This window comes from Nycticebus coucang, chromosome 22, assembly GCF_027406575.1.
Source record: "Nycticebus coucang isolate mNycCou1 chromosome 22, mNycCou1.pri, whole genome shotgun sequence".
Taxonomy (NCBI): Eukaryota; Metazoa; Chordata; class Mammalia; order Primates; family Lorisidae; genus Nycticebus; species Nycticebus coucang.
The window spans coordinates 24,962,590-24,984,859 of NC_069801.1; the positions used below are offsets into that span (position 1 = coordinate 24,962,590).

The 22,270-nt window shown below is 43.5% G+C and overlaps 2 protein-coding genes and 1 pseudogene across 5 annotated transcripts in view; 2 read left to right on the top strand and 1 right to left on the bottom strand.

Moving 5' to 3' along the window:
* SNRNP40 (small nuclear ribonucleoprotein U5 subunit 40) overlaps positions 1-5,470 on the bottom strand; it is a 37,438-nt gene extending 31,968 nt beyond the window's left edge. The window contains exons 1-3 of the mRNA XM_053576853.1: positions 5,269-5,470; positions 3,070-3,199; positions 871-964 (exon numbers count right to left, since the gene is read on the bottom strand). Of these exons, the coding sequence (XP_053432828.1) occupies positions 871-964; positions 3,070-3,199; positions 5,269-5,412 (368 nt within the window). The 5' untranslated portion in view covers positions 5,413-5,470. The remainder of the gene's footprint in view (positions 1-870; positions 965-3,069; positions 3,200-5,268) is intronic.
* Positions 5,471-5,654: 184 nt separating this feature from the next.
* Positions 5,655-22,270, top strand: part of ZCCHC17 (zinc finger CCHC-type containing 17) — a 73,850-nt gene continuing 57,234 nt past the window's right edge. Inside the window, exons 1-3 of one of the 4 annotated variants that reach the window (XM_053576855.1) lie at positions 5,717-5,733; positions 17,632-17,758; positions 19,594-19,714. In XM_053576855.1, coding sequence (XP_053432830.1) covers positions 19,649-19,714 — 66 coding nt within the window. In that variant the 5' untranslated portion in view covers positions 5,717-5,733; positions 17,632-17,758; positions 19,594-19,648. Of the gene's footprint in view, positions 5,734-5,767; positions 5,931-17,631; positions 17,759-19,593; positions 19,715-22,270 lie in introns of those variants that run through there. The other 3 variants (XM_053576854.1, XM_053576856.1, XM_053576857.1) reach the window with 3 other exon arrangements.
* Positions 20,607-20,983, top strand: LOC128575298 (ragulator complex protein LAMTOR3-like; annotated as a pseudogene).

Sequence of the window (22,270 nt, forward strand, 5' to 3'; positions counted from 1 at the left end):
ATAAACATCCACTTACGGTAAAAGTGATATGGATAATAAAGTAGCTACCCAAATGTAGTTTTTTTTTTTTTTTGAGATAGAATCTCACTCTGTCACCCTAGGTAGAGTGCCTTGGCATCATCATAGCTCACAGCAACCTCAAACTCTTGGGCTCAAGCAAACCTCTTGCCTCAGCCTGAGTAGCTGGGATTGCAGCACCTACCACAATACCTTGGTATTTTTAGAGATGACGTCTTGTGCTTTCTTAGGCTGGTCTGAAAAGGTACTTATTATAACACCTGGCTAGTTTTTCTTTCCTTTTTTTTTTTTTTTTTTGAGACAGAGTCTCAAGCTGTGGCCCTGGGTAGAGTGCTGAGGCGTCACAGCTCACAGGAACCTCAAAATCTTGGGCTTAAGCAATTCTCTTGCCTCAGCCTCCCAAGTAGCTGGGACTACAGGTGTCCACCACAATGCCCAGCTATTTTTTTGTTGTAGTTGTCATTGTTGTTTAGCAGGCCCAAGTAGCTAGGACTATAGGCACCCACCACAACACCGGACTATTGGGTGGGCCCAGGCTGGGTTTGAACCCGCCAACCCCAGTGTATGTGGCTGGCACCCTAGATGCTAAGCTACAGGCACTGAGCCCATTTTTCTATTTTTAGTAGAGACAGAGTCTCATTCTTGCTCAAGCTGGTCTCGAATTCCTGAGCATCTGCCTTAGCCTCCCAGAGTGCTAGGATTACAGGTGTGAGCCACCATGCCAGCCCTCAAATGTGGTACTTCTTCACAGCAAGGTCTTCTCAGAGAGGAAACTCAAGGTTGAAAGGTGAAAGGATGTCAAGCAGAACTAGCAGGAGAAGCAACTGTCATTCCATTATCCAGAATACTCACCTCCCATCTGTGTTATAATGCAGTTCCATCACTGCTCCACTGTGTCCCTTCAATGTGGCATAGTTATCACAGTCACCATAGACATTCCACAACACTGTTAGGGAGATTGAGGTTCTGTGATCATTACTAGGCAAAAGAAAACTCACTACTATGGAAAGGGTACTTACTATCAGAATAATAGTTCTCAAATTATACTCCTTTGGAAGACTAGTGGTTGTATAAAGCAGACTAATTTACCTGACACCAAAATAGAAACAATAGCAATATTTTTATAATTCATAAGGTTAAAAAAAATTGATTGATCTGGGTGTGATGGCTCATGCCTATAATACCAGTACTCTGGGAGGCCAAGGCAGGTGGATTGCCTGAGCTCACAGGTTCAAGACCAGCCTGAGCCAGAGTGAGACCCGGTCTCTAAAAATAGTTGGGTGTTGTGGTGGGTGCCTATAGTCCTAGCTACTTGGGAGGATGAGGCAAGAGAATTGCTTAAGCCCAAGAGTTTGAGGTTGCTGTGAGCTATGATGCCATAGCACTCCACTGAGGGCGACAAAGTGAGACTCTTAAAAAAAAAATTTTTTTGATCGATATAATTTCTTAAAATCTTAATTTTTTCCTGCAATTTAACAAGGTGGGGTCAAGTGTGGTGGCTCATACCTGTAATCCTAGCACTCTGGGAGGCCAAAGCAGGTGGATGGCTTGAGCTCACAAGTTTGAGACCACCATGAGTAAGAGTGAGACCCCGTCTCTACTAAAAATGAAAAACTGAGGCAAGAGGATCACTTGAGGGTGCCTGTGGCTCGGTGGGTAGGGTGCTGGCCCCATATAATAAGGGTGGCGGGTTCAAACCTAGCCCCAGCCAAACTGCAACAAAAAACAGCCGGGCATTGTGGCGGGCACCTATGGTCCCAGCTACTTGGGAGGCAGAGGCAAGAGAATCTCCTAAGCCCAGGAATTGGAAGTTGCTGTGAGCTGTGTGACACCACAGCACTCTACCAAGGGCGATAAAGTGAGACCCTGTCTCTACAAAAAAAAAAAAAAAAAAAAGAGATCACTTGAGCCCAAGAATTTAAGGTTGCTGTGAGCTATGATGCTACAGCACTCTACCCAGGGCAACAAAGCAAGACTCCACCTCAAAGTAAATAAATTAAAAAATAAAAAACGGTGGCATCTACTACTACTTGTTTGCACTGAATCTACAAGCAGATTGCAAAAGGATGGCATTCATGGAAAATTTAGGAAGCTAGAATTTAAAGGTCACATAGCAATGACTTTATACTATATTTATTTATTCATTCTACATGTACTAAATACCTACTATATGCCAGGTGCTAGGATAAATGAGTAGACACAGCTCCTATCTGTAGAGATGTTGATCTAGCAAAAAGTTAAGTTTGATTAAGTATTACTAAGGTTCACCTAGATAAACAACATGTACACATAGACAGTAGTTATTTTTCTGCAGATAAAACTGTAGTTTGTTCCATGAAATTAAGTATACCAATAATTCATATATATTCTGCAAAGATTGCTAAGACAGAGAGCATCCACTTTGAGGTACAGAGTTACCAGAGAAGAACCAAAGAATTCATTTCATTTCATAATCCAGCAAACAAAATCAGAAGGAAAAAAAGTCAGAAGTCCACTCTCTTGCTTTTTCCATGATTCCCCCAAATGACTTTTTCTACTTATTTCTCAAAAATGAGTATTTCTGACTTACATAGCTGAGAATCTGGTAGTAAATCCCAATAATGTATAGGTAGATTATTTACGTGAGTTATACTTTAGGATCCCCTCCTTCCTTCCAATATGCTAGGATTCTGGGAGTCGATCAAGAGGAAGATCTCATACCTTTGGGAAAAGAAAGGTTCTCTCTCTCATTACTTCCACTAACCATTTAAGGCTAGAACGCTAAATGTTTTGCTAAATCAGCTCAAGATTTGCCTCCATGAGGAAGATATTCTCAACCTGAGCAACTTCACATAACAATTAGTAAAAATTTTTCCTTCTGTATTTAATACACGGATACCAAGTTCTACACTCACAATCATTCAGCATTTTCATAGTCCAATTTTAGCATATTAGCCATGTAGATTGTTATGTTGGCAACTTAAGACTGGCAACTTTTGTGGCACACAAGACTTAAAATATTCACTATCTAGGAGAGAACCACTACTCCATATTAAAAAAACCACGTCTTACGTATCAGTCGGTCAAATCCTGCAGATGCTAAAGTTGATCCACTGGGATGAAACTTGCAGCAATATACTTCCCCTTCATGTCCTGAGAGCAGCATAATTGGGGCTTGAAGGGAGGAACACCTTGGAGGTCCCTAAACAAAAGAGAAGTACAGGATAGCCACTGCATATGGGCAAAGGAGGCTTCAAGGTTGGGGGTAGGAGTGGGGTGTGGAGGGAAACAATCATAGAGTGGATTTTATTTGATTTAGAAAATGGCAGATGTTCTCATTTAATTCATGCCTCCAATTTGACAGTGCCCTGAACTTTCCAGGATCTGCTGTTATATCAACTTTCCTCCTCCCTGTCTTGCTCTTACTCTCAAGGCCAACTTTTAACTGGTCAAACTTACTGAACTCATTTCTCTCTTTATACTTGCAGATGCCCCTGACAGGAACCCTTTCCTCTGGATTTGGCTTCTTTCAAATATTTCCTCTTCAGAAAGTCTTTCCTTGATCACTCAAACTCAAGTAAGCATCTCACCCACCTCCCTGTATTAACTCCACAGCACTTATCACTATCTAAAATTACCTTTCTCATGTATTTGCTTACACATTTTTTTTTTTTTTTTGAGATAAGAGTCTCAGTTTGTCGCCCTTGGTAGAGTGCTGTGCCGTCACAGCTCACAGCAATCTCAAACTCTTGGGCTTAAGCAATTCTCTTCTTTCAGCCTCCCGAGTAGCTGGGACCACAAGAGCTCACCACAACGCCTGGCTATGTTCAGAGACGGGGTCTCACTCTTACTCAGGCTGGTCTCGAACCTGTGAGCTCAGGCAATCCACCTGTCTCACCCTCCCAGAGTGCTAGGATTACAGGCATGAACCACTGCGACTGGCCTGCTTACACATTTGGTCTTTTCCCCTATAGAATTGACACTCTGTGAGTGCAGGGATCTTGCCTACATTATTCAACAATGTTGTCCTAGTCTCTGGCTTATTTACTAAATAATTGAACTGACCTTCCCAGCAATCCTGCACAGTACAAATTATTGGGCAAAGTGGTTTTGATTGGACACTTAGCCTAGACTTGGACAATTTATCTAACCCTGGGCTTATATTCTCACTTGTGAAATAGAACAAATATACTACCCATAGTCGCCAAATCTCTTTAGTAGTTTCCAGCTAATTCATTTATTCAGAAAAATGTTATATATCAAGCATTGTTTCAGGCACGGGGAAAAATAGCACTGAACACAATAAGCAACAGAGCTTGTATTTCAGTGGGAAAGGGAGAGAGAAAATATATGAATGGTTGTATTTATTATGGAGAAAGGAATTTGGGTTTCAGACTATGGGATATTGCAATTCAGGAATGCTCTCACTGAAAAGATGATGCTTAAGCAAAGATTTGAAGGAGGTGAGTGTGTAAACCATGTAGACATTTGGAAGAAGAGCACTCCAGCTGAGGGAGCAGCTAATGCAAAGGCCTTGAGGCAGGAGCATGGAAGACAGTGAACGGAGCCAGGTGAGCAACGGAAAATTGTTATACTATGTATTAGAGAGATAAAGGGAATGAGTGCCAAAGACTGGAAGAATTTTGGTTTGTAAGTGCCATGGCGTCACAGCTCACAGCAAGCTCCAACTCTTGGGCTTAAGCGATTCTCTTGCCTCGACCTCCCGAGTAGCTGGGATTATAGGCGCCCGCCACAACGCCCGGCTATTTTTTGGTTGTAGTTACCATTGTTGTTTGGCAGGCCCGGGCTGAGCGTCAACGAACGTTAGCTATTATTCAGTGGTTAATAACTAGTCTACAGAAAGCAAGGGAAAAGGAATTTGCCCAAGCCCCAAAGCAAGCCCAAACCATTCATTTCCCTTCTTACTCTCCTCATTCATTTACTCTACAATTTTTTTTTCTAAATGTTTATTCTGGATCCACGGAAGACTTAGGATGCGTAACCCCGTTCCCGGTTTCGAGCCAAAGGTTAATTCTAGTGCTACCTCAACAGGACAGTGGAAGGGCTGAAACCAGCGCCAAATAGGGAAACATGTATGGAGCGTTCGCAGGATATCGGGTGCTTTTACAGGGTTCATGTGCTTTAACTCCAGGTAAATATTCTCATTCCATTCCGGCAATGCGGGCGTGGGTGAGTACCGGATCACCTGATCAAGGCTGAGGGGAGAGGAAGATAAGCTCAGGGCCGGACGCCGCCTGCTGCTTCACTTACCGCTTGCAGCAAAGCTCCCGGCGTCGCCTGCTGCTGCCCCGCTCCCGGGCCCGACCCCGCCGCTCCCAACAGCAACTCATGCCGCTGCCGCTTAACTGGCACCAGGGGCAACTCTGGGCCTTTGCGCTTCTGCTGTTCTATCATGGCGGCGACCGCTCTCTTCAGCGCAGCCACTGACCGCGCCGACACCCTCAGGCGCCACGCAATTGGTTCCGAATTAGTTCTTCCTCCATAACTTCCGGCTTGGCGACACCAATCAGCTTTTAACATTTCCCTCTACACCGCCCTCTGAAGAGTCTCTTGTTATTGGTCTTATCGTGATGACGTCACGAGAGCACAATTCCAGGATTGGTGGACGGAGCTGGCGTCTTTCCCCAGCGCGCTGGGTCTTGTGGGTGAAAGCACCGTGACAGAGTTTGGCGTTTCGCGCGACGCTGTGGCTGGGTGTCTTGGAGCTGATGCTGCGTAAGTGTGAGCTTGAGCTGGGGTGGATGGCTGCCTGCCTGACTCTGCAGGCGATGCCTCGGTTGTGAAATCTGAGCCTTCACTCTCAGCTGAATGTGCTGATAGCAAGGGGCGGGAGATGGGCTCTGAGTCCCCAGCTCGGGTACGTAGTAGCCTGGGTTCCATTTCCCGCCTGGAGCAGAGCTTTGGAGCCACTGGTACGCCTGCGGCTGCCTGGGACTCTTGCCGGCTTTCTTCTTCAACAACCGCTTACTGTATCCAGCCCTGTGCCGGGCTTTCGTAGGGAAAAAGGCCTGTCTCCCAACCCCTTCCAGTGCCCCGATTGGCTGAGGAGGCCGACTTGTTTGTGTCACGAATTCCGCAGTCTTTTACATTTTATGCTCCTGAGAGAGACAGTAATGAAAGAAATGTCCGACACCTTCTCCAGAGCACAGTTTTGTTGAGAAATTGGAGACTCATACCTGTGAGCGAGATTTTTTCCTCAGTCGTCTGTCCAGTATTTATTGTGCAGAGAGTTGGGGGAACATTGTGAACCAAACATAGTTCCTGATCTCAGGGGATTTGAGTCTGGGGGAGGAAACGTGTTAAACTATGATCTCACTAATAAATGGAAGTGCCACCTAGGAGAGATGCCTGAGTCTCTGAATTCATGAACTGAGCAGGAAGGTCTTTCTAAGAAAAAGAAGCGTGAGCCAATGTCCGAAGGAAGAATTCTAAATAATTAGATTAAGAGGTAAAGGCAGAACATTCCATACAGAACAGCATATTCAGAGATACTGTGCAGTTGGGAGGAAACTGTAATGTCGCAAAGAGCCAGTGTGGCTGTTACAAAGAGACTGAGGGGGAGTATGGTACAAGATGAAGCTGGATATGATAGAGGTCAAACCTGACAGGAATTTGTAGCTTTTGCTTTAAAACTGATGGGACACCACTGAGGGACCCATCCCCATGGGGTAGGGTAGAGGAGGGTGCTTGATCCCTTAGTTCAGTGGTGTGAACAAATTGGAGTGGCAGGAACCCTAGTGGATGCAGATAGACCACTTAGGAGGATATGCAGTAATCCTAGTCAGAGGTGTCAAAAGGACTGAGATCTTGGTGGAACAGCAGAAAATTGGACAGATTTTAGGGATATACAGGAAGTAAAATGGGTAGTACTTGGTAATGAATTGGATTTAAGGAGTATAACTCCTAGGTTTCTGGTTTATGTATTGGAATAGATGGTGGTACCATTCACTGAGCTAGGGAGCACTAGAAGATGGCAGGAGACTAGCTCTTTTTCCTTGTTTTGTTTTGGGAGTATGTGTGTGTGTGGTCATTCGTGGCATACAGGAAGTGGAAAATACAGCTTTAGTGCTCAGAAGAACGATTTGTGTTGGAAATATAAATTTGGAGATAATTTTCACATATACATGATAATTGAGCCACAGGTGTGGGTAAGATCACTTAAGTCAGAACCTTCATTCTAACATTTAAGGGTAAAGAACAGGTGGAAGAAGCTACAGGAGAAACAGAAGACCTAGGGAATAGGACTGAAGGACCATCTCAGAAGCAAAAAAAATAGTCTGTGATAGAAACTCCTGGAACTTAATTGGAGTATTGAAAAGTCTCTGTTGGGCTCTGTGCCTGTAGCTCAGCAGCTAGGGTGCCAGCCACATACATCGGAGCTGGAGGTTTCGAACCCAGCCTGGGCCTGCCAAACAACAATGACAACTACAACCAAAAAATAGCTGGGCATTGAGGTGGGCACCTGTAGTCCCAGCTACTTGGGAGGCTGAGGCAAGAAAATCACTTAAGCCCAGGAGTCTGAGGTTGCTGTGAGCTTGTAATGCCACAGCACTCTACCGAGAGCAACATAGTGAGACTCTGTCTCAATTAAAGAAAAAAAAAAAAAGTCTCTGTTGGTTTTATCATCATGGAAGTCATGCTAACCTTAGTAAGAATTATTTTGCTGGTGTGATTTGTCCAAAAGCCGTATATGAGGCCAGGATTCACACAAGAAAATGGAGGCAGTGAACCTAGACAGTAAAGAGGACAGGAGGATGTGGTAGCTGATGGGAATTAAGGGTTATCAAGGATCCACTTGAGAGAGCAATGGAGAAGTTGAATATATGAGAAATTAGGTCATCAATAGTATAAGATATCTGTAAGCCAACACCTAATGGGCACAGTGTAAGGGTGTATGGCACACCTCTGTAAAGGGCTCAACTACAACTTGGACTTTACCTAACAAACACTGTAACCTAATCATTTGTACCCTCATATTAATCAGAAATTAAAAAAAAAAAACAGTGAAAGATATCTGAAACCATGGTAATGGATGGGATCCAAAATACAGGTAGAGGGATCAGCCTGAGGAAAATGGGCAGTTTCTCCTTTAAATGGAAGGGAAGAAGGCTATAAATGTAGGTTTGTATGTTTGATATTGGTAAGATGAGATCTTGTCTCACAGCTTTTATTTCCTCTGTAAAGTAGGAAATAGGATCATATGGTTAGAGTGTGAGACCTGAGAGTATTGCAAAAGATTTCAAAGTCATTGTGGAGTGTGGGAGAATGAATTTACTAGAGAGATGTAGGATTGTCAGACAGTGTGAAGGACCCATTTAAGGATCCGATTTTTTCCCAGCATCAGGCATACATGCAGAGAGAAAACCTGTCTAGGTGTGTCAAGGACTGTGGATTTGGTTTGCTCAACACACTTTGCAACTTCTTTTTTTTTTTTTTTTTGAGACCGAGTCTCAAGCTTTCACCCTGGGTAGAGTGCCAGAGCATCACAGCTCACAGCAACCTCAAATTCTTTGGCTTTGGTGATTCTCTTGCCTCAGCCGCCCAGGTAGCTAGGACTACAGGGGCCTGCCACATTGCTCAGCTATTTTGGGATTGTAGTTGTCATTGTTGTTTGGCAGGCCTGGGCTGGATTTGAACTGGTCAGCTCTGGTGTATGTGGCTGGTGCCCTAGCTGCTGAGCTACAGGCACTGAGCCACACTTTGCAGCTTCTGATGTGCCTTCTCTTACTGAAGAATATGGAAAGCTAAGAACCATTTTCTATACTCCCTTGTACTTTAGGTGAGAACTGAATTTGGAACTGAGCTAACAGTCAGGAGAAGGAGGGTATGAGGCATCCAGTTTTGCTATCAGATATTAGGGCATGAAGTTTCTCCAGTCAATAGCTTTTTGTTTTGGTGACCAGTGGAAGCCATAACTTTCATGGATTGTGGCAAAGGCAGTGTTGTGTTGTGGCTTAGGAGTTGTTCTCAATGTTCTTCTGAAGTCTGGTGTTACAGTGTTTCCAGTAATTTTTTTTGAGACAGAGTCTTGCTTTGTTGCCCTGGGTAGAGTGCCTAGAGTGCTGTGGCCTGGTGTCATAGCTCACAGCAACCTCAGACTCTTGGGCTCAAGTGATTCTTTTGCCTTAGCCTTCTGAGTAGCTGGGACTATAGGTGCCTGCCATAATACCTGGCTATTTTTTAGAAGCAGGGTCTTGCTCTTGCTCAGGCTGGTCTCGAACCTGTAAGCTCAGGCAATCCATTCACCTCGGCCTCCCAGAGTGCTAGGATTACAGGTGTGAGCCACTGAACCCAGCCCTGTTTCCAGTAATTTTGGAAACTTCATAATACCTGGTGATAAATCTCTTTCTCCTTAACCCATCTATAGTGGGTTCTGTTGTATGCAACAATCCCTGACCATGTAGAAATACTGCCAGAGAGTTAAGTTATAAAGACAGAGTCAAAGGGAGTTTTAGGGTATTATTGGAATGATGGACTATGGAATCTAAGCTGAATTAGAAGAAAAGAGAACAAAAAGGGGAGGGCTGATAGACTGGAAGAAAATAGAGGCCAATAAGGGTTCTAATGAGGTCAGAGAACTGTATTCTTTGCTAGAAGACTTCGTTTATCCCAAAAGTCCCATTCAGTTGTCATGTCTTAAATTTTCTCACTTGACACTGCAGTGTAATTGGTCACTATTTAGCCCTACCACATAAGGAAGTCTGAGGACAGGGGGAATGTTGAAAAGAGTGGTTTAATGGCAAGTATGTGTGTCCCTTGGAATGGCCTAAGTCTTTGTTCCTTTCTAGGTGTGTGCTTTGGGACAAGTTACTTCATTCCTTTAAAACAGGGTAGTCTACTTTGTAGAACAGTTTAAAGGATTAAAAGTAGGTTTAAGTCATCCTCCTATCTCTCAGTCTCTGAAAGTTCTAGGTAACAGGTATGAGCCACCACACCTGGCTCCCTTCTTTTCTCTTTACCTGTGCTCAGCACATACGTGGTAAGACTCCATCCACTCATTAAAAAAAAAAAACTAAGTAACTGTAGCATACTAGGTATTGGGAACACAAAATCAAATAAGAAATGGTCCTTAGCTCAGCACCTGTGGCTCAAGCGGCTAAGGCACCAGCCACATACACCTGAGCTTGCGGGTTCAAATCCAGCCTGGGCCCACCAAACAACAAGGACGGCTACAACCAAAAGGTGGCCAGGCATTGTGGCAGGCGCATGTAGCCCCAGCTACTTGGGAGGCCAAGGCAGGAGAATCACTTGAGCCCAGGAGTTGGAGGTTGCTGTGAGCTATGATGCCACGCACTCTACCCAGGGTGACAGCTTGAGGCTCTGTCTCAAAAAAAAAAAAAAAAAAAAGAAATGATCCTTATTTTCATGTTTAAATGAATAGATCTAGATTTTGCTCATCCTTGCCTCTTCCGCAAATGATATTCTTCTGATAGGATCACATTCATGGACTTAAAAGAACAAGTAAATTGGGCGGCGCCTGTGGCTCAGTGAGTAGGGCGCCGGCCCCATATGCCGAGGGTGGCGGGTTCAAACCCGGCCCCGGCCAAACTGCAACAACAACAACAAAAAAAATAGCCGGGCGTTGTGGCGGGCGCCTGTAGTCCCAGCTACTCGGAAGGCTGAGGCAAGAGAATCGCGTAAGCCCAAGAGTTAGAGGTTGCTGTGAGCCGTGTGACGCCACGGCACTCTACCAAGGGCGGTACAGTGAGACTCTGTCTCTAAAAAAAAAAAAAAGAACAAGTAAATTGACAAGGATTGAGGTACACCATTTGGAGTTACCAACCAAACCTCATTGATTCCTTTACTGTTTGGGACATAGTGTTAGATGTGGACTGAATTCTTTTAAGGCAGAGTAGTGGGGTGGTTAAGAATGTAGACTCCAGTAGACTCCAGAGTCATTATTCTTTGTTTATATCCCAGTATTTTTAATTAGCTTACTCTTCTCATATCTGACATAGATTAAAGGGAAACTAAAATTCTCTTATTTATTTATTTTTGGAGACAGAGTCTCCCTTTGTTGCCCTTGATAGAGTGCTATGGCATCATAGCTCATAGCAACCTCAAACTCTTGGGCTCAAAGCGATTCTCTTGCCTTCCTGGTAGCTGGGACTACAGGTGCCTGCCACAACGCCTGACTATTTTTAGAGATGGGGTCTTCCTCTTGCTCAGGCTGGTTTCCAATTCCTGAGTTTAGGCAATCCACCTGCCTCGGCCTCCCAGAGTACTAGGATTATAGGCCTGAGCCACAGAGCCAGGCTCTCTCTCTCTCTCTCTCTCTTTTTTTTGAGATAGAGTCTCACTATGTCGCTCTGGGTAGAGTGCTGTGGCATCACAGCTCACAGCAACCTCAAACTCTTGGGCTTAAGCAATTCTCTTTTTTTTTTTTTTTTTTTTTTTGTAGAGACAGAGTTTCACTTTATTGCCCTCAGTAGAGTGCCGTGGCGTCACACAACTCACAGCAACCTCCAACTCCTGGGCTTAGGCGATTCTCCTGCCTCAGCCTCCCGAGTAGCTGGGACTACAGGCGCCCGCCACAACGTCCGGCTATTTTTTTTTGTTGTTGTTGCAGTTTGGCTGGGGCTGGGTTTGAACCCGCCACCCTCGGTATATGGGGCCGGCGCCCTGCTCACTGAGCCACAGGTGCCGCCCTTAAGCAATTCTCTTGCTTCACCCTCCCAAGTAACTGGGACTACAGGTGCCCGCCACAATGCCTGGCTATTATTTTTGGTGTTGTTGCAGTTGTCATTGTTGTTTAGCAGGCCTGGCTGGCTTCAAACCTGCCAGCTTCAGTGTATGTGGCTAGTGCCCTACTAACTGAGCTATGGGCGCTGTGCCATAGTGTGTCTTATCTCTTTTAGAGATCTAGTCAGTTATCTAAATAAACTTAAAAACAACACCAAAAATCTTAACCAAATCAGTAAGATGACACATTAAATGAAGTTTCAAAGATGTAAAGTATCTTTTTTTTTTTTTTTTGAGACAGAGCCTTAAGCTATTGCCCTGCGTAGAATGCTGTGGCATCACCGCTCACAGCAACCTCTAACTCCTGGGCTCCAGCGATTCTCCTGCCTCTGCCTCCCAAGTAGCTGGGACTACAGGCGCCTGCCACAACGTCTGGCTATTTTTTGGTTGCAGCCATCGTTGTTTGGCAGGCCTTGGCTGGATTCGAACCCGCCAGCTCAAGTGTATGTGGCTGACACCTTAGCCGCTTGAGCCACAGCACTGAGCCGATGTAAAGTATCTTGCCAATGTAATATTGTCCTTTAAACTTTTCATTTCTTGGTAATGTTAAGGACAGGTTGTGTGGATTTTTTTCCCCTCAATTACATGCACCCCCCCTTTTTTTCCTTGAGGGCAGTGTCTTCCTTTTGCTCAGGCTGGTCTCAAACTCCTGACCTCAAGCGATCCTCCTGCGTCAGCCTCCCATAGAGTTAGGATTGTGGTGTGACCCGCTGGCCTGGTCAACAGGTATACTTTTTTTTTGTTTGTTTTGCAGTTTTTGTCTGGGGCTGGGTTTGAACCCGCCACCTCTGGCATATGGGGCCGGCGCCCTACTCCTTTGAGCCACAGGCGCCGCCCTACATGTATACTTTCTTAAAAATTTTTAAACAATCGGCTCGATGCCTGTGGCTCGATGCCTGTGGCTCAAGCGGCTAAGGCGCCAGCCATGTACACCTGAGCTGGAGGATTCAAATCCAGCCCGGGCCCACCAAACAACAATGACGGCTGCAACCAAAAAATAGCCGGGCGTTGTGACGGGTGCCTGTGGTCCCAGCTACTTGGGAGGCGGAGACAGGAGACTCACTTGAGCCCAGGAGTTTGAGGTTGCTGTGAGCTGTGATGCCACAGCACTCTACCTAGGGAAACAGCTTGAGGCTCTGTCTCAAAAAAAAAAAAAAAAAATTATTTTTCAAAACAATCAAAAAATTATGGAGGTACAAAAATCTTTTTTTCTGAATTATTTGAGTTAAACTGTTGATCTTATAATGCTTGTTTTTCTATGAACAAGGACATTCTTATACATAACCACAATATAAATACCAAAATCATAAAATAAATATCCTATTACTTCTGTAATCTTCAGGTCCCACCTCTCCATTTTTGAGCTCTGAGTCCCCGTTTTGGGTTGCTCCAGTGTGTGGCTGCCCTTATCATCCTCCGCTTTCCATACTTCAGTCCTCTTTATAGATTCCCTCTTTACCCCACATAGGCTCTGAATTCACTCTGTGCCACCATTTACCCTGCTGTGCCTCCCACTTTTATCCTCACTTTCCTCGCTCTAATGCTTGTTTTGGAAAGAAAGTGTCTAGTAATTGGTCTCTTATTGTTTTCCTACATAGCAGAATTGTTTAAAACATTCAAATGGAATGAAGCCCCTGAGTTCTGCTTTTACAACTATTACAAGGCAACGCAAAATGGTATACCTCAATCCTTCTCAATTTAGTTCTTTTAAGTCTATGAATGTGGTACCATCTGACTGACCTATTGTCTAGCTCAATATTTTATAAGCTTTAAAAGTAACAGAGCTCCTTTTATTCCCCCAAATGAAATTTTACACAGAAGCTTAATATTTAGAGTGGATCAAAGCAGAATACACTGCTAGAGTAGGCACCTCTCCAGTAATTCCCACTCATCTCTCCTCTTGCCACCATGAACCATGGCTTACTGCAAGGCTGCAAGGGTCAGCGGGAATCAGCAATAATTGACCTCTGCCTAATTATTGAGGAGAGGATCCTACCTGCCCAACTACTCTGAGTGGTACTTCCCTAACTGATTTCTATGGGAGTTCTGTTCCCTCTGCTTTTAGTATAAAGGTTCTCCTCTGGTTAGCCAGCTTGGAGTCAGCCTCTTTGGTTTTCTTGAACCCTGGGGTGACCTAGACATTTCAGAGTTCACATTTAAAAAATAAACTTGAATTGGGGTTGACTTACTCCTGTAATCCTAGAACTCTGGGAAGCCCAAGCTGGCAGATCCCTTGAGCTCAGGAGGTCAAAACCAGCCTGAGCAAGAATGAGATTCTATCCCTACTCAAAATAGAAAAATTAGGCATTGTGGCAAGCACCTGTAGTCCCAGCTACTTGGGAGGTTAAGGCAGGAGGATTGCTTGAGTCCAGGAGTTTGAAGTTGCTGTGAATGAGGCTGTGGCCGTGACAGAGCAAGACTCTGTCTCAAAAAATGAGAAAAAAAAACAAACATACAAACAACAACGCTTGAATTGATTGAGCAATCTCTTGCTGCTGAATAATCACTATAGAATCCTAGGTTTCTACACAACATAATTTGAAAAAAGGTTTAAATCCCATATTTTAAAATGGTAACCATCCACTTTTCTGATATTTTAAACCTGTTATAATAGTCTCCCATTGTTTTGGGGAATGTGTTCTAAGACCCCAGTGGGTGGTACTGAACCCAATTGCTGTCCGTTGGAACATGTTTCTATTCATATCTTCCACAAATTTAATGCCTTTTCCATCTTAACTAAGTATTTACCATGCAAGAGGCTGTAACTTTTGTAGTTCGAAGTGCAACAGTAAAACTAGCATAAATTTATTTTTTCTTCATTTCACACATAGTAAATTTGTTCTTACAGTAGATCTTAGTAATCCCAGCATGTGATTTTTCTTCTTTCCTCAAGTGGAGAACTTTCACCTTTTCACTTAAAGAAAGCGATTTATAGCTTCTCTGAGGCATATCTAAATTTCCAGCATTACAGTTGCACTTTGGGGTCATTGTTAAGTAAAATAAAGGGTTATTTGAAAACAATCACTTGGTAGAGTGCTGTAACATCTGAAGATCAAGAGGGCTACTGAGTAATAGGTGTGTAGCATATATGGCACAAATTTGCTGGACGAAGGGATGGTTCGTGTCCCTAGGTGAGATAGACTGAGATGTTGCAAGATGCCATAATGCTACACAGAACAGTGTGCATTTTGAAAGTTAAGAACTGTTTATTTCTGGATTTTTTTTTTTTTTTGAGACAGAATCTCACTATGTTATCCTCAGTAGAGTGCAGTGGAGTCACACCTCACAGCAAGCTCAAACTCTGGGCTTAAGTGATTCTCTTGCCTCAGCCTCCTAAGTAGCTGGGACTACAGGCACCCGCCACAATGCCTGGCTATTTTTTGGTTGCAGTTGTCATTGTTGTTTAGCCGGCCCAGGCCAGGCTCAAACCCGCCAGCCTAAGTGTATGTGGCTGGCGCCCTACTCACTTAGCTACGAGTGCTAGCCAATTTTGTTTTCTTTTTCTTTTTAGAGACACATTTGCTCTGTTGTCCAAGCTGGAATGTTGGCATGATCATAGCTCATGGCAACCTCCAACTCCTGGGCTCACGTGATCCTCCTATCTCAACCTCCTGAGTAGCTGGAACTACAGGCATGTACCAACACACCTGCCTAATTTCTTTTTTTTTTTTTCCTTTTGAGACAGAGTCTCAAACTGTTCTCCTGGGTAGAGTGTGATGACATCACAGTTCACAGCAACCTCAAACTCTTGGGCTTAAGCAATTCTCTTGCCTCAGCCTCCCAAGTAGCTGGGACTAAAGGCACCTGCCACAACGCCCAGCTGTTTTTTTGTTGTTGCAGTTGTCATTGTTGTTCTAGCAGGCCCTGTCTGGGTTCGAACGTGCCAGTCCTGGTGTATGTGGCCAGCACCCTAACCAGACCTGCCTAATTTTTTAATTTTCAATAGAGACAGGGTCTCACTATATTGTTCAGACTGGTATTAAACTCCTGGCCTTAAGTGATCCTTTCTCCTCACCCTCCTAAATTGCTGAAATTTCAGGCAAGAGCCATAGAAGTTGGCCTGGAATTTTCCATTTAATATTTGTGGACTACAGGTTTGGCGCCTGTAGCACAGTGGTTACAGCGCCAGTCATGTACACTGAGGGTGGCGGGTTTGAACCCAGCCCGGGCCAGCTGAACAACTACAATAACAACAACAACAAAAAAATAGCTGGGCATTGTGGCGGGCACCTGTAGTCCTAGCTACTTGGGAGGCTGAGGCAAGAGAATCACTTCAGCCCAAGAGTTTGAGGTTGCTGTGAGACATGACGCCACTGCACTCTACTGAGGGCAACGTAATGAGACTCTGTCTCAAAAAAAAAAAAAAAAAATTGTGGACTAACTGAATGTATGAAAAGTGAAACTGCAGGTAAAAGGGATACTGTACTGTTATATTTCAGGCTTTCTCTCAAAACTGCATGCCAGTTTCCTTCTTGAAGAATTGCATAGGGCTTCTCAGACTATTGCTATACAGGAGGAGTAAACAGGAGAGTTTTTTTCTTCACATAAGAAGTCTGTAAGGAATAACATAAGTTCATTTCTGTTTTTACTGCTCTTTCCACGACCTTAGTGTGGAGAGGAACAGATGATACACAGACATTTGAGCCCAATTTATATGTCCTAGCTGCTAGTACCTCTGTGGATTCTGTACCTCACTAATAATGTTCCAAGTGTTGGAGGAATAATAAAGGTCTCTTGATAGAATCATTGACCTCAGGTTAATAACTCCTGTTCCAGCATGTGAGGTGAAGAATGCTGGGCAGGAGGAAGGGAAGGGCTAGAGATGAGAATGCATAGCTGGGGAGGGGAAAAGGCAGGATTCATCAGGCTGTAAAACTTGGAATTAACCTGTTTAAGAGACATTTCTCACGAACCGACGGGGCGGTGCCTGTGGTTCAGTGGGTAGGACACCGGCCCCATATACTGAGGGGGGCAGGTTCGAACCTGGCCCCGGCCAAACTGCAACAAAAAAGATGCCAGGCATTGTGGCAGGTGCCTGTAGTCCCAGCTACTCGGTAGTCTGAGGCAAGAGAATCGCCTAATCCGAGGAGTTGGAGGTTGCTGTCAGCTGTGATGCCACAGTACTCCACCAAGGGTGATAAAGGGAGACTAAGTCTCTTAAAAAAAAAAAAAAAGAACTGACAAATATGCCTCTGTTTCTCTCTCTTTTACTAAAGTAGTAAAGACACCTCTGGCTAACCTAAGCAGAAAAGGGCGAGTTTATCATAAGGATACAAGATTATTTTATGGGCTGGGTGTGGTGGCTCATGCCTGTAATCCTAGCACTCTGAGAGGCTGAGGTGGGTATATAGCCTGAGCTTACGAGTTTGAGACCAACCTGAGCAAGAGCGAGACCCTGTCTCTAAAAAAATAGCTGGATGTTGTGGTGGGCACCTGTAGTCCCAACTACTTGGAAGGCTGAGACAAGAGGATGGCTTGAACCTTTGAAGTTGCTGTGAGCTATGACAGCATTGCACTCTACTGAGGGCAAAAAATGAGACACTTGTCTAAAAAAAAAAAGAAAGAAAGGGTCATAACATGACACTAGAACAAGGCTTTGGAAATCTCACATGAGTTTTTTTTTAATTTATTTTTTTAAGCAGAGGCCGTCCACTTGATGGCATTGTGAAGCAGGAAGACTTGCCAAAGTAGGACAGGAAATCATCATCTGAAAGTGAGAAGGAGTAGTGAGGGGTGAGGAGAGAAGAAGTATTTGCCTATGAAAGCCCAAGAAAAATAGTTCGGGTCTTACTGGTGACAAGTGTAATTGGAAGGAAGAGAAGTGAGGATGGTACCATCAGGTTTATCATTTTTTTTTTTTTTTTTTTGCAGTTTTGGCCGGGGCTGGGTCTGAACCTGCCACCTCTGGCATATCGGCCCAGTGCCCTCCTCCTATGAGCCACAGGCACCGCCCATAGGTTTATCTTTATTTAGCAGTGATTTACCCAGCAGAGTGAAGGTATGTGTTTAAGAGTGACTAGCTTGCTGGCTGCCTCTCTGCTTAAAACCAGGAGGCTGAGCAGTAAGTAGTATCTATAAGGTACCTTCAACTCCCAAGCTCTGAGTTTTGCTACTTAAGCAGCATCAGCAGTAAGATTGTGAAAATGCACAATCTCTGTTACCATCTCAGATTACTGAATTACAGCCTGCATTTTAACATAATTCAGAAATAGTAAAATGAATTTTGTACATCTAATGATCTGGATTATTATGCAGGCATTAAAATGTGTGTATGTTATTTGCGTGTAATATATTAAGTAAGAAAATAATGGTTAATGATTAATGATTTCATTATTCCTTTAAAAAAACACTTCTATGAATTAAAAAGTCTAAAAGAATATAAACCAAATTGAATTGTGGATGCTTTTACTTTCATTATTAGCATAGTACCTGAACTTTTAAAATGTGTGTGTGGTTTTTTTGTTTGTTTGTTTGTTGTTCTTGCCTCAGCCTCCCAAGTAGCTGGGACTACAGGTGTCCACCATAACACCCAGCTATTTTTGGTTGTAGTTGTCGTTGTATGGGCTGGATTTGAACCCACCAGCTCTGGTGTATATGGCTGGCACCTTAGCTGCTTAAGCTACAGGCTCAGAGACAAGATGTTTTTTGTTTGTTTGTTTTTGAGACAGACTCTCAACCTGTCACCCTGGGTAGAGTGCTGTAGCATCATAGCTCACAGCAACTTCCAACTCGGGCTCGAGTGATCCTCTTGCCTCAGTTTTTCTATTTTTATTTATCTATTTATTTATTTTTTGAGACAGAGCCTCAAGTTGTCGCCCTGGGTAGAGTGCTGTGCCATCACAGCTCACAGCAACCTCCACCCTGGGCCCAAGCGATTCTCCTGCCTCCATTTCCCAAGTAGCTGGGACTACAGGCGACCTCCACAATGCCTGGTTATTTTTTGTTGCAGCCATCGTTGTTTGGAGGGCCCGGACTGGATTTGAACCCGCCAGCTCAGGTGTATGTGACTGGCACCTTAGCCGCTTGAGCCACAGGTGCCAAGCCAGTTTTTCTATTTTTAGTAGAGACAGGGTCTCGCTTTTTGCTCAGACTGGTCTCAAACCCGTGAGCTCAAGCAATCACCTGCCTTGGCCTCCCAGAGTGCTAGGATTACAGGTGTGAACCACCACACTCAGCCTTAAAATGTGTGTGTTTTAACTTTATAGGGGAAAAAAAAGCACAAGCTCATTTCTGTCATTTTGAAGTCACTTCAGATTTAATGCCTTAGCGTAATGGTTAAGAGTAGAGACTCTGGGGTCCACCAGGATTTGACGCTACCATTTGCTAGCTTCCTAGCTTTTTGACATAGGCTTAGTAGTTTGACTTCTGGAAGCCTTGGTCTCTCTTCTCTAAAATGTAATAATAATACAACCTACATCTTGAGAGTTTTGAGAATTAAATGAGATATTCCACATCCAGTGCTTAGCACAGTGCCTGGACATAGCAAGTGCTCGATAACTGTCAGCCCTTATTATTATTATTCCACTTTTTGAGATTCATTTACACCCCCCACCCCATTCTTCCCCTGGCAAAGAAATAGCAAAAATAACAATAACAATAAATAAGCAACAATACCAGTAATCTTATAGCCTTGGGTAAGTAACAAATTGCAAAGAAGTAAGAACAAGGTTTCCAAAACTCCCCGCCGTTAGAATAGACACAAGAAATTTGGATAAAAGTACATGGTGTTAAATCTAATGCTATTATTCTGTAGACACTAGCTGTAGATTGCTCATTCATTTCTTCTGTAATGCAGATAATCTCTCTTATTGTTGTCTAATTTTTTTGTGACAGGACACTTGAATTAGTTTTAGTGGAAGAGAAATGGAGGACCCATAGAACATTAAGGATGAATTCAGGAAGGCCTGAGACCATGGAAAACTTGCCTGCTCTCTACACTATTTTCCAAGGAGAGGTATATTCTTTTATGTTTTGAAAACATTGTTTATGTTAACAATATATTGAGAGTGAAAAGCAACTGGATTTGAAACCCCTATCCACTTGAGACTATCTTGAGCATTATAGATTAAATGGGATCTAACTGCACACTTGACATCTTCATTTGGATACCTGGTGGCATCTCTAGTTTATGTTTTCAACTAAGTTTTTAATTTTCTCACTTCTGTGGTTTGAATATGTCCTCTAAAAAGCAAGTGTTGAAAACTTAATAACAGTTCAATAGTGTTGGGAGGTGGTGCCTACTGAGAGGTATTTAGGTCATGAGGGCTCTACCTTCATAAATAGATTAATGTCAATTATAAAAGGGCTTGTGGTTGCAAGTTTGGTCTCTTGGGCTTGGTGCCCGTAGCACAGTGGTTACGGCACCAGCCACATACACCAAGGCTGGTGGGTTCAACCCTGACCCAGGCCAGCTAAACAACAATGACAACTACAGTTAAGAAAAAAATAGCCAGGTGTTATGGCGGGCGTCTGTAGTCCCAGCTACTTGGGAGGCTGAGGTAAGAGAATGGCTTAAGCCTAAGAGTTTGAGGTTGCTGTGAGCTGTGATGCCATAGCACTTTACTGAGGGTGACAGTGTGAGACTCTGTCTCAAAAAAAAAAAAAAAAATGTTTGATCTCTTGCTTTCCTTCTGCTATGGGATAATGCAGCAAAAAGACTCTTGCCAGATGCTGGCCCTTCAGTCTTGGACTTACCAGCCATGAGCCAAAGAAATTTATTTTATTTATAAATTACCCAGTCTCAGAAGCCCCTGTCTTTGAAGCTGTCCCTGAAGTGATAGCAGAGAGAAGTGGGCAGACAGAAACCCAGGCGTGGAGATTGATCCCACAGGAGAAAGGGGTTCATCATGGCAGGTGACCTAAAGTGACTCCTGTATAAAAAGTTACCAAGTGTTGAAGGACTCCATGCTATTGTTGTGTCTGATAGAGATGGAGTACCTGTTATAGAGTAGCCAATGATAATGCTCCAGAACATGATTTGAGACCTGGTTTCTTATCTACTTTTGCCCTTGCAACAGACCAAGGAAAAAATAAAAGTATCATCTGTTACTATAACACCTATCAGGTGGTTCGATTTAATTGGTTACCTCTGGTGGTAAGTTTTATAGCCAGCAGCAATGCCAATACAGGACTAATTGTCAGCCTAGAAAAGGAACTTGCTCCATTATTTGAAGAATTGAGACAAGTTATGGAAGTTTCTTAATCTGACAGTGGTTTCAATGTGTACCTTATGTTCATTATAGCAACATAGTATCAATCCAACAGTCTTTAGACATAGTAATACTTCCACCTATGTGCTCCAGAAAGGGCCCTCTTTTCCACCTTATACTAAAGAAAGAGCTTAAGATATAATTTATAGACAGATTGATTGTTATATTTTCTTATATAGGATCTTTTCTTATTTAGTGAGATCTGGGGATACCACAAAAATGGTTCAGTCTATCACAGCTCCCATGGAGTTACAGTCACCAGATATGGATGAGATTCTATTCAGTGGGTCAGAATCAAAATGTTGCATTGATCCACTAGAGCCATTAAGTGTTCCCTACTGTACAGTATACTCACCCCTGCAGAATGAAGCAGATTCTTTTTGTGAATAATGATAAGGACATATTTTTTTTCAGATTATGTTTTATTTCTTTGCATTGAGTGTGAGGGAAATGAAATGGCTTAGTAAAAGTAATAAAATCAGTACAACCACTTAAAAAATTAAAAATAAAAAAATAAATTACCCAGTCTCTGGTATTCTGTTATAGAAACACAAAACGGATAAGGACACCCAACAATTCTGATTTTCTAGTCTTTTCCATCTCAGCGAATAGAACCATGATTCATTTAGGTACTCAAGCTAGACATCTGGGTATCATCCTTGATTTCACTTCTTGATCTGATCTTGATTTTCCCTCCCCCTTTAGTTTATCCACAAGTCCAAATTATATCTCTGGCCTATAAACTTCTTTATCCCCTTGGCACTCCATTAATTCAAGCTCTCCATCTCTTGCCTGGCCCTTGCTGAGATTCCTACTTCTATTATACTATAACCCTTGTCTAATCCACTCTTCACGCTATAGCCAGAATAACATTTTAACTTTCTTTCTTTTTTTTTGCAGTTTTTGGCTGTGGCTGGGTTTGAACACACCACCTCCGGCATATGGGGCCCGTGCCTTACTGCTTTGAGCCACAGGCACTGCCCATTTTCTTTCTTTCTTTATTGATATTTTTTTAGAGATGGGGTCTTGGCTCTTGCTCAGGCTGGTCGCAAATTAGATGTGTGGTAAGAACTGCTTTCTGCTTCCAAGATGGCACCTTGGTACTGTGTCTTTTTTTTTTCTTTTTGAGATAGAGTCTCACTACGTCACCCTCGGTAGAGTGCTGTGGCATCACAGCTCACAGCAACCTCAAACTCGGGCTTAAGAAATTCTCTTGCCTCAGCCTCCCAAATAGCGGGGACTACAGGCACCTGCCACAATGCCCGGCTATTTTTTGGTTCTCATTCTCACTCATTGTTGTT